General features: G+C 34.5%; 2 protein-coding genes across 5 annotated transcripts; one reads left to right on the forward strand and one right to left on the reverse strand.

The window, feature by feature from the left end:
• The first annotated feature begins 872 nt into the window (after positions 1-872).
• On the forward strand, positions 873-4,553 carry LOC100804315 (transcription factor bHLH118). 4 transcript variants are annotated; one of them, XM_041005932.1, is made up of 4 exons: positions 873-1,317; positions 1,456-1,794; positions 1,928-1,981; positions 4,173-4,553. In XM_041005932.1, exons 1-4 carry the CDS (start codon positions 994-996, stop codon positions 4,194-4,196), a joined length of 741 nt encoding a protein of 246 aa, XP_040861866.1. In that variant the 5' UTR covers positions 873-993; the 3' UTR covers positions 4,197-4,553. The 4 variants fall into 4 exon arrangements, 3 of the variants coding, with proteins under 3 accessions (XP_040861866.1, XP_040861865.1, XP_003536495.1); XM_041005931.1 differs by having other exon boundaries at positions 4,217-4,553; XR_005886735.1 differs by having other exon boundaries at positions 874-1,317; positions 1,928-2,063.
• A 2,932-nt stretch (positions 4,554-7,485) lies between these two features.
• Positions 7,486-9,669, reverse strand: LOC100817816 (receptor-like serine/threonine-protein kinase At4g25390). Its single transcript, XM_006589511.4, has one exon. It carries the CDS (start codon positions 9,389-9,391, stop codon positions 7,664-7,666), a length of 1,728 nt encoding a protein of 575 aa, XP_006589574.1. The 5' UTR covers positions 9,392-9,669; the 3' UTR covers positions 7,486-7,663.
• Positions 9,670-10,461: the final 792 nt, after the last annotated feature.

Genomic DNA, 10,461 nt, shown 5'->3' on the forward strand with positions numbered 1-10,461 from the left:
GCATAGATATCCAATCAATTAAATGCCATAAAGAATGAGAGTTGTTACGATATTCATAAGATCAAGAATTGTACAATTGAGGTTTTCTATTTTTATTTTTTGTAGTGGAATTGTAATAGGTTGTGATCATGAAACATTAATCCTCTATATATTGGTTTTATATTTTAAATATTTAAAATCTTATTAAATATAACAATGAATATTAAATTAATAATCGAAAACTAAAGTTGGGTATATCCTTTTAAATTAAAAAAATTACTGGTTGAGTATTTTTTTTTATAAAAATAGATAGATGTTAAGTTTAAGATGATATTTTAGCAGAATTTAAAGAGAAAAAAAATACAAATTTAATTAATAATTCAATTAGAAAGAATAGTTTTTTTTATGTCATTTAAATTTGTAGAATAATTTGGTTTTTCTTGCAAGTTTACTTGAAAGTCTGGTGGGAGGGGACCAAATTAGACCAACTAAACCTACGTTATTTTTATTGAGTTATAAAAATTAAGAAATGAAACTTGATACTTGATTGAGGTATAAAATGTAGGGCGTCCGAATTCACCAACCACTGATTTTATCATTTAAATGAATAAAAATAAATAGATAAAAAAAAGGTTTCTTTTATTTACCATATACAGGCTTTTTTCTCTTATCTTTCTATCTGTATTATGCAATTTTAAAAAAAAAAATACAATTTCTCGTGCTTAATTAAGTTACTAACGTCATTGATTATGTGAAGGCATAAAAAGGTGGGGTTGAATTATGAACAGTCGCCTCAAATAATTACAATATACTACTATACACCGATAGTGAGGTGAGGTCAGTCTCCGCATACTATCACTTTCCCTGCGTCGATATAATAAGACCCCCCATCCCATCCCCCTTTGAAAGAAAACAAGACATTTCATTACCCCAAACAATAATGTTTGTGTTACCTTTGCCAAACCAAAATTAAGGAAAATAATTTGGAACACTCTCGTTGTGAGCTGACCAACCATGTTTCCTTTACAACGCGGCAATGAGCTGGTAATCCATTTTTCTAATGGTCTCTACCCGCAGCACAAAATCTCCCAAGATCTCATTCGGGACGATCAAAATATCGATCAATCTCCCCATGTCGGCTATTCTGATAAAAAATGGCGTACAAGCCGCCCAAAAAAACTATTTTATCATGAGGCTGCAGCTACCAGCCACGCTAATTCTTCTAACCAAGAATATGCTAAAAAGATGGTTCATAGAGAGATTGAAAGGCAAAGGAGGCAAGAAATGGCTACCCTTCATGCCTCTCTTAGATCCCTTCTCCCTCTTCGCTTCATCAAGGTAAACCAATTCATTAATTAATTAATCACCATCTACATGTGTATATATATATATATAATATGTATTTATATATTCATTTTCTTTTTTATTTTTGCTTCTGTTGTGTGTTATAATTAATTAGGGTTATTGGGGTTTCAGGGAAAGCGTTCCATATCTGATCAAATGAACGAGGCAGTGAATTACATAAATCACCTTCAGAAGAATATTAAAGAGTTGAGTGACAAGAGGGATAAGCTGAAGAAGAAACCCTCCATAAATTCCACCCCTGAAGGCCATGAGAATTGCAAGCATGTATCTAGTGGTTTCACTATCCATCAGAATAGTGGTGGAGCTGTGGGGATTGAAATTAGTGGATTCAGTGAGGAAGAGGTTCCACTTTCAAAATTACTTAAACTAGTGTTAGAAGAGAGACTTGAAGTTGTTAGTTGTCTTTCAACCAAAGTCAATGGCAGATTACTCCACAGTTTGCAGTGTGAGGTACGTAGAACTGTAGGGATTCTTGTCTTGCCATTATGTTACACATTTTTTTCTTGTGGAAAAAGTATATGGTATACACTAAAATTTTATATTTTCCCTTCAATTATTGATGAAATGGGTTCACTACATACAGGTTGACAATTCCGACAGTGTAGATCTATCTGAGCTGAGAAGGAAATTTTCCAATGTAATTCCATCACTTAGATGTTCTGAGTAACTTTGTGGACTGGAAATTAACACATAACACATGTATCTGCCCTTTCTAACTGGTTCGTAATTTTGGTTGTGTGAGTTTGCTTGCACCGTATATATTTGGAACCCCTTTGACTCTTTGGTTTGGAACCTTCAGCTTCCATTGTCAGGAAGAGAAAGACAAAACATGTGTAGATAAAATTTGCTTTTTCCTTCCCTTCACAGCTGTCTTTGCTTTTTGAAATTTACACATGATGATGAACGTTTTGTTTCATTGCTTTGATAACCTCATTTAATCTCTAATTGCATGTCAGATCTAGTACAGAAAATATATTGTCCACTATTATATAAATTTGAAGTTTTTTGTTTTTTTGGGGGGTAATGACCTTTTTCATGTTCAACTTATTTGACACCAAGTAATTAATTGGTATTAAGCCTTCTGATTTTGAGTCTTGCCAGTAACTTCTTTGCCGTTCCTCAATTCTGAATTGTTTTTATGTTGAATTTCCCAGACACAAAAAAATGTATACAGCTACAATTCTACATAAGGACATAAAGCCCGTCAACTACCACTAATAATTAAGACTCTAGAACTACCACATTCAGGAATAGAATTATCTCTAAATGCTAAACATTAATTTTATCTTGTATTGAAATTGAACTTTTTTGATAAAAGAATGATAGTATATAAACTATCTCAAAGCTTGTAAGTTTTTAGGTAAAAGCGAGCGTATATGATGATTTTCTATCAAACAAAAACCATATTGGCCAATGAGCTACTACATTATAACTTACAAAACTTATAAAATTTTATTAAAAAAACTAAAATTTATAACCTTTTATTCTATTCTCCCTGATCTACTTTACTTTTATTGATGTGTATTAAGAGTATCTTTTTAACAGACAGGCAAAAAACTAATATCTTTTATCATATATAGAAATGAGTTTTATATATCTCTTTTAACCAAGTTTTTTTTTTCTGACATATATGATAGCGAGTAAAACTTTGATCAACTATGCTCAAGGAATTCAATTATTTGCAACTGTATATAAGATTTTGTTTGTGTTCTTCCCAATGCATTTTAACTAGCACTAATCTATCTCCAGCCAAAAAGAAAATAAAAACAAGCAAAAACGGTTCTGAACATAGTGCATGGCTAGCTTGCCTATACTACTGCGCCCTTGCATGTAATATGTGATGAGTTCAAGCTTCTAGGGTACATTCTGCTTATCGGTAACTAGTAGTTTAAATAGATATATAGAGTAATAATATAGTATCTATAGCGATACCTTGTATTCCCAGAATTGCTTTAGATAATTTTTCTTGAAACAATTTGGCGTAGAGAGAGTTTAGTTACTTTTCATATATATTGCTTTCAGTTTATCACAAAGTGATGAACACCAGCGCAGAATATTTTGATAATTAAGTCAGAAATCATAGCATAGAGATATAACGCTAAGAAGAAGAAAATTATTTAAATAGCGTAACGAATCTGCTTCATGCTTCGCTTAGCTTAATTATATTTCCATCATAACATCATTGTTAATGCTCTGCAAATATGTGAAGATGTGTAGATGCCTCTTATTAGCCACTTCCCCCTTTCCATTAGTTTATCATCAGAAGGACCTTGTTGATATTCTTTAAGTGATTATTTCTGCAGTAGAATCTGAATATTTGGTTCTATATACATTACTTTTGTTTCATTTCTTTGTTCATTCTTTTAGCAGAATGTGTTGTATGTGCTTCTTATATATGGCAGTATAAAGCATATGATTTTTTTATTGTGTTAGGAAACTCCCAAGTTAGGAGTTTCATGTTTGAACTAAACGATGAAAATAAATATTTTCAAACTCGTTAGTTTGATATGGTTTTCCCACGTTGATTTTAAGTTAGATTAGACTACTTTAATTTGTAACTGATTGAGTGGTTGAATTAGTTAATTTTACATTCTACGACTAATTTTCATTCAGAAAATAAGAGAAAGAAACCCGAACTTCAAATCATTTAATATCTAATTGATATAAATATTGCAAATTTAAAGCTAAAAATGTCAAGTTTTATAATTTAATCTACTAAGTGGATCTAAGTTCGATAGGATAAACATGATACGTCTTGTAAAAAAATTTATATATATTTGTCTATGATTGTTATCGATAAAAAAAAATTGTATAATTAACTTTGACAGGCTCAAAATCATTTAATTCAATGACGCTGACATCCTATTCACAGCGTGTTTGGGTGGGCACTTACAAGCGCTTGACCGAAAACCTTCTAAACAGAAGCTGCAAATATTCATGGGTATCTTCTACCTGCATGCGACGGGATTCTGAGTGAAAGAATACATGTGTGTGTCAGTGAGAATGTGAGATGAAATGAAGCAGGAAACAAGAATGGAAGAATATAAGAATTATCCATTTTTTGTTTAGCTTATAAGCGTTCCAGAAAGTTAAGTGTGCAGTACTTATGGAATAAAGTGACAAGAATTCTATCTTCGGCTTCAACGGCTTATGGAATTAATACGTGTTAATTACAAACTTGAGTTTCGTATGTGTATAGATTAATTCGATAACAATGCAGCCGAAGTTATCTAATGATATGGTTATATATATAAAACCTGAAAAGTGAGTTTATATAAAGGCGTAAAAACATTTAATTAAACACAGCATGTACCGTATCAAATCATATAATTAATCATATTGCAATAATAATAGAAGTAAAATATTCGCACAAATATTAAAAAATAATAAAAGTAAGGCAAAAGCATTACCCATTTGGCATGAGTTTTATAAAAGCAACATTATATTAGTGGCTTAATTCCTAAGTCAACTATGTATCTAAGGAGTGCTTATTTTATGTTCCTGCCGATCGACGTACGTTGGGGCAGGGATCAAATCAATTTTGCCTTGATGATACGTCGTTAGACTGCAACCAATTAGCTAGCTAGTGACCAACAATGCTACTTTAATTAATTTGTCGTCGATCGTTAACTCGTTATACGTACTGTGCCAATGAAAACATTAGTGTTTTGCATTGCCGGTAGGATACTAGGATAAGTCTTCAATGCTATTGACAAGACCAAATAAATTTGACTATGTTAAAGTTAATAGAGATTTAATTGAAATATGCTTATGTACGTAAATGTAATTATGGATTTTCATATGATTAAACTGGTTTTTCTAGTGTGTGCAACATTGCGCACAATAAAGTAATTAATTATTTAATTTTATTGTAAAAATTAAACATAATACTAGAGAGAATTTATAACACTCACATACTATCGAGTTAAATTTTCTTGGTGATTAAGACTTGTATTTGTAATGTTTCAAAAAATATATTGATTATTTTTTATTTAAATTAATTGAATCACTTTCAACCAAAATAATAAGTCTCTCTGTCTCATTTATTAAATAGATTAATTTCTTATAATATTATCTCTCTCTTATAATATGTACAAACATTATAAGCTTGCTCTTCTAAAGGGAATAGAGTTCGAAGTGATCTATGAAATTGAGTAAATATCTGACCTTACACACACAAAAAAGTAGATATATTATTACTATTACTGAAAAAAAAAATAGAAATGAGTAAAATACATGATAGAATTGTAACTGTTGTCACAGTGGCTCTCTTCTGTTTGTAGCATCTTTGACGTTTTGGGTTCAAGTTAATCCACTCTACAACACAAATCTATTGGAACATAGTAAAATTGCTATTGGAACATAGTAACCCAGACGGACCTGGGTTTGTTGGCTTTGCACAATAAATAGTGTTGGGCTTATGGGCTCTATGAATGTGGGCTACAGAGGACTAATCTCCACCGGGATTGCTATTCTCACCCATCAATTGCTATTTTAACATTCCACGTGTTTAGAAAAATTTCCATTATCATCATTAATTTAAATTTAAATTAAAAATAATTTAAATAAAAATTAATTATATTACTATTAAAAAATTATTATGTGTCACCATTAAGATAATTTGTATCATAATTCAAAAATAATTAAAAAGGTAACATATTATTAATTATAAAAAAATAAATTATATCTACAATTAATTTAATTTTTTGTAAAAAAATAATAAAATGAAAACATATTTCCATTATGAAAGAGGTGTACAAAAAAAACACAAAAAAATATATATATGTTTGTGCATAAAATATACAACGGAAGCATATTTTTGTTGTATATTTTTTTCACACTCTCTTACAAAATGAAAATATATTTCTGTTAAAAGGATATTTTAAAATAAATAAAAACATGGAACACGTGAGAGGTGAAAATAGCCAAAACGGGCTCATTCTCAAATTGGCTTGGATTTCGTGAATCTAATCCTTTTGCTGCTACTGTGGTCTGTGGACTAGCCGTTCCAAGTGATATATGGTGGCTATGAAATAACATTGCCAGTGGAACACTATAAAGTGTTAGTCACACCATACTCAGGATGCTTGCAAATTGAACAAAATTATCTTTTGTCCAGACTCCAGAGAATACAAATAATCTCAAGAGCAAAATAAAAACATTATATAATATTTTTATTTAGCTAAAATGCAAGTAAAAATTTTGTATATGAACATGTAAATACTTATATAGAGGAATGGAAACTAAAGTTACTACTCATCCAAATACAAATTTAGGGATAAGCATTTTTAAAATGCAAATATGAAACTTGATACTGTAATACGTCATGCAACCCCTATCCATTGTCATCATGTGCGCCTTCCATTTGAACAATCGGACAATGGAAATTGTCTGTGAACCATGCTATTGCCCATTACGAATCAGAATCCATATATATACAACCTTGTCGATAGGTAGAATAGACAAATTATTTTATGCATGAAAATTATCAAGAAAGCAGATTCGATCCCGAATTGATTCGTTCCACTTATTGTCTTATTAGTTAAGGAGATTTCTATCAGAAAAACAAGTTGCTTAATATCAGATTGCATATGTAGTTTGGTTTTCATCAGCTATTCACCGTGTTTGCTCCATTTTCCATACCCAACTGGGTCTTCAGAGTATTATAACGTCCAAAAGTAGTCATAAGTATCACCGTGTTGCATTTTCATGTAGCACAGCACAATACTACCAAATAATCATCTCAAGCTTAGTCTGCTAAAGAGTAAAGACCTAGGAACTATTAAGTCAAACAGCAGCTTAAAACAGGTAAGGAACCCTGCTGCAGCATTGATTAAGGGAACATGGGTCGGTTGGGATTGGATTTGACATGAAATAACACATTAACACCCTCTTATGTAAAGCACAAACTTGTACCTCATTTAAGTATTATGAGCACATAATCAAATCGGATTGTGCTTCTATGCCTGTGCAAATCAAAATTCCAATTTCCAATATATGAATTACTTCTAGTAGGCATTACTATTCCAAAAGTAATGTGAACTAGTACAAAAGATGGCCCTCCACAAAACTAAAGCACGGACCATGATTTGCAATGCAAGCCTAAAAGTCAGAGGGAAAGAAAAATGGGTCAATCAATTTCCACCATCTAGAAGTCCACAACGTAAAATGATCAAAACCATGAAAAAGTGAAAAAAATAAAATAAAAAAGAACCAAAAAGTGGAACAGTAATGGGGAAAGCATCGAATGGCAAGAAGACAACTTTTCTGACAGTGACTGTTAATGAAAAAAAGTAAGCAGGTGTATGAAACTTGGAAATCATGGGCCTACTTTCGGAGGCTGGAACGGGAACTTGGCCTTTTGCTGCTGCAGTGAGTACTGCGGAGGCTCCATCTCCCCACTGAGCATTCCCACAACCTCCTTCATGGAAGGACGACGAGCAGGTGACTTTAGCAAACACATCAACGCAACCGTCACGCACAGACTAGCCTGCTCTTTATCCAACCCTTCAACGCTCTCATCCACCACTTCCAGAAGCTTCCCTCTCCGCTCGCATTGCCTCGCCCAAGACACCAGATTCGCACGCTTATACTCCCATATCGCCGAACCGCTCACCTGAAGCGGTCTCCTCCCTGATACAATAACCAGCAACAATACCCCCAAGCTGTACACGTCACACTTCTCTGACGCATCCCCATTGTAACCATACTCGGGTGCAACGTAGAAAACCGTTCCCCTCATACTCGGAGTGCTACTCACACCCCCACTCTTTGCTACTATCTCTCCACTCCCCGTCGCTGAATCATAACTATTCCACCCAATTCCACGTAGCTCCCCGCTGAACCATGAATCTACACTGCCACCACTTTTCCTACTCCGGTTCTTCTCCCTCTTGTAACCATGTGCATCACCGTACACATCATCTACCTCCACATTATTATCACCATCATCATCATTACCCTTTCTCTTCTTCTTCTTCTTCTTCTTCTTCTTCTTTTTCTTCCTTGAAAGCTCCTCCGAATACTCCTCCTTCCACCATTCCCTCGCTTGCCTTCTCTTTTCCTTCTTCAAAACTCCACTATCGTCCATGGATTCCCACCATTCCAATTTCTTCCTACTACTTTTCTTCTTCTCCACAATTCCGCTACTCGATGCTGCAGCAACAGCATAACCATTCTTCTTCACCTCGTTCGGCCTTTCTTTTTTCACCTCCTTCCCAATCCAATCCTTCACATAATCCGAGGCAGTGTTCTGTCTACCAGCATCATCAAATGACTGTTCAGTGTTGACGCTCTGAGTTTCTAATTCGGACCCGGCGTCGCTCTCTGACTCTTCCTTTTTCTTTTCCTCGCGTTTTAGTTTGAATTCTTCTATCTCCGATTTTAAGCGCGCGAGGCCAAAGTCAGCGAGTTTTGCGGAGAAGGAATTGTCGAGAAGAATATTGCTAGGTTTGATGTCGCCGTGGATTATGGGGGGGTCGAGGGAGTGGAGGTAGAGGATTCCTTTTGCGACGTCGAGGATTATGGAGAAGCGGTTTTTCCAGAGCGTGAGGTGAGGGGTTTTGCGTCGCAAGAGAGCGTCGTGGAGGTTGCCGTTGTGCATGAGGTGATAGACGAGGAGGAAACGGCGTCGTTTGGGGTCGGAGGAGAATCCGATTGCGGGGACCACTAAAGGGGACCGGAGTCTGGATGCGAACAAGAGCTCGTTGTGGAACTCGCGCTCGCCCTGGAGGGAAGCGGAGTCCATGAGCTTGACGGCCACGGGCTCGCCGGCGAGGGTGCCGGAGAAGACGGGGCCGAAGCCGCCGTGGCCGAGGCGAGTCGAGAACGAGTTGGTGGCGCGGCGGAGGACGGGGTAGGAGAACGGATGAGGAGGGTTAGAGTCGGAGTCGGAGGAGGGGGTGGTGCGTTTACGCTTGCGGAAGCAGAGGAGAAGTAAAAAGAAAACAGAGCAAACGGAGGCGGTGAAAGCAACGAGAGGGGTTGAGACGCGGTGGTTGTGGTGGTTGGGAGGCGGTGCTAACGTTGACAATTGTCGTGATGGCATGGCGAGAGAAATTGTTAATTGTGGGTAATGGGTGGAAACTGGGAATGAAGGAATGGACGAAAATATGAGAAAGAAAAAGCAGAGTATGAAACAGGGGATGAAGTTGAATGTGATTTTGGGTTGGGGTCTGTAGTTGGGAGCAGAGACCGTTTCTTACTTTGTTGGGGTTCTTTTGATTGGGATTGGGACGTGACACGCGACAAACTAGTCTTATTTTTCCTTTCTTACTTTCCTTCTCCCCTCTCTTCTAACAGGACACTAGGATCATTATGTGCAGACAATTATCCCCTTCGTGCAAACACTACTTTGGAATATCTATATTCTTGTCAGATTAGATTATTTTTCGTAAGGTAAACATACACCCTCATTCCTTGTTCAGAGATCTAACGACAACTCTATTAACCTTTTAAGTGTGGATTAAAGTTTGCAAATTCTAATTTGAATAAGTTTCATTTTGTAAAATTGAGTTTGTAAAAGAAGCTCAGTTTTTATGTAAAAAATGCTTTTTATGGATAACTTGTGTTAGCCCCAAGATAAAAATTAAAAATTAAAAAAAAATCTCAATTGGTGAAATATAATTTCATATGTGAGATCAGTCATATGTTTAAGTTCTCACTCATCACTTTAGGATAATATGAACATTTTAAGTGTATTTTGAAGTCCAAAATTTTCTCTATCTTAAACTAGGATATTATTAGCACAAATAATTTGATACTTGATTTTTTCATAATAGACTGAGTTTGATTCACAATTTAATAATGAAGTTGTGGCTAGAGGTACTATATATATATATATATATATATATATATATATATATATATATATATATATATATATATATATATATATATATATATATATAAATATAAGTAGAGAGAGAGGGAGAGAGAGAAAGAGTATTAATTATGAATATTGCAAATTGAATTTCATGGTAAAATTGAGATAGAAATCAAAACATGTTTGATTCAAAATTGAATGTCACCTTATAAATTATTGAGAAGTAAAAGTTACAACTTACAAATAATTATATATACTTTGAATGTTTATATGAGCAGTTTACATGCGTCATA

This window comes from Glycine max, chromosome 10 (assembly GCF_000004515.6).
Source record: "Glycine max cultivar Williams 82 chromosome 10, Glycine_max_v4.0, whole genome shotgun sequence".
Classification (NCBI taxonomy): Eukaryota; Viridiplantae; Streptophyta; class Magnoliopsida; order Fabales; family Fabaceae; genus Glycine; species Glycine max.

What these genes read in the sequence shown, in the direction of transcription:
- LOC100817816 (XM_006589511.4), bottom strand. Translation starts at nt 9,391, where the DNA reads ATGCCATCACGACAATTGTCAACGTTAGCACCGCCTCCCAACCACCAC.
- LOC100804315 (XM_041005931.1), top strand. Translation starts at nt 994, where the DNA reads ATGTTTCCTTTACAACGCGGCAATGAGCTGGTAATCCATTTTTCTAAT. An exon ending in TCCCTCTTCGCTTCATCAAG is followed by an intron (nt 1,318 to 1,455) that starts GTAAACCAATTC and finishes TTGGGGTTTCAG; the next exon opens with GGAAAGCGTTCCATATCTGA. An exon ending in TGAGAAGGAAATTTTCCAAT is followed by an intron (nt 1,982 to 4,216) that starts GTAATTCCATCA and finishes TCCTATTCACAG; the next exon opens with CGTGTTTGGGTGGGCACTTA.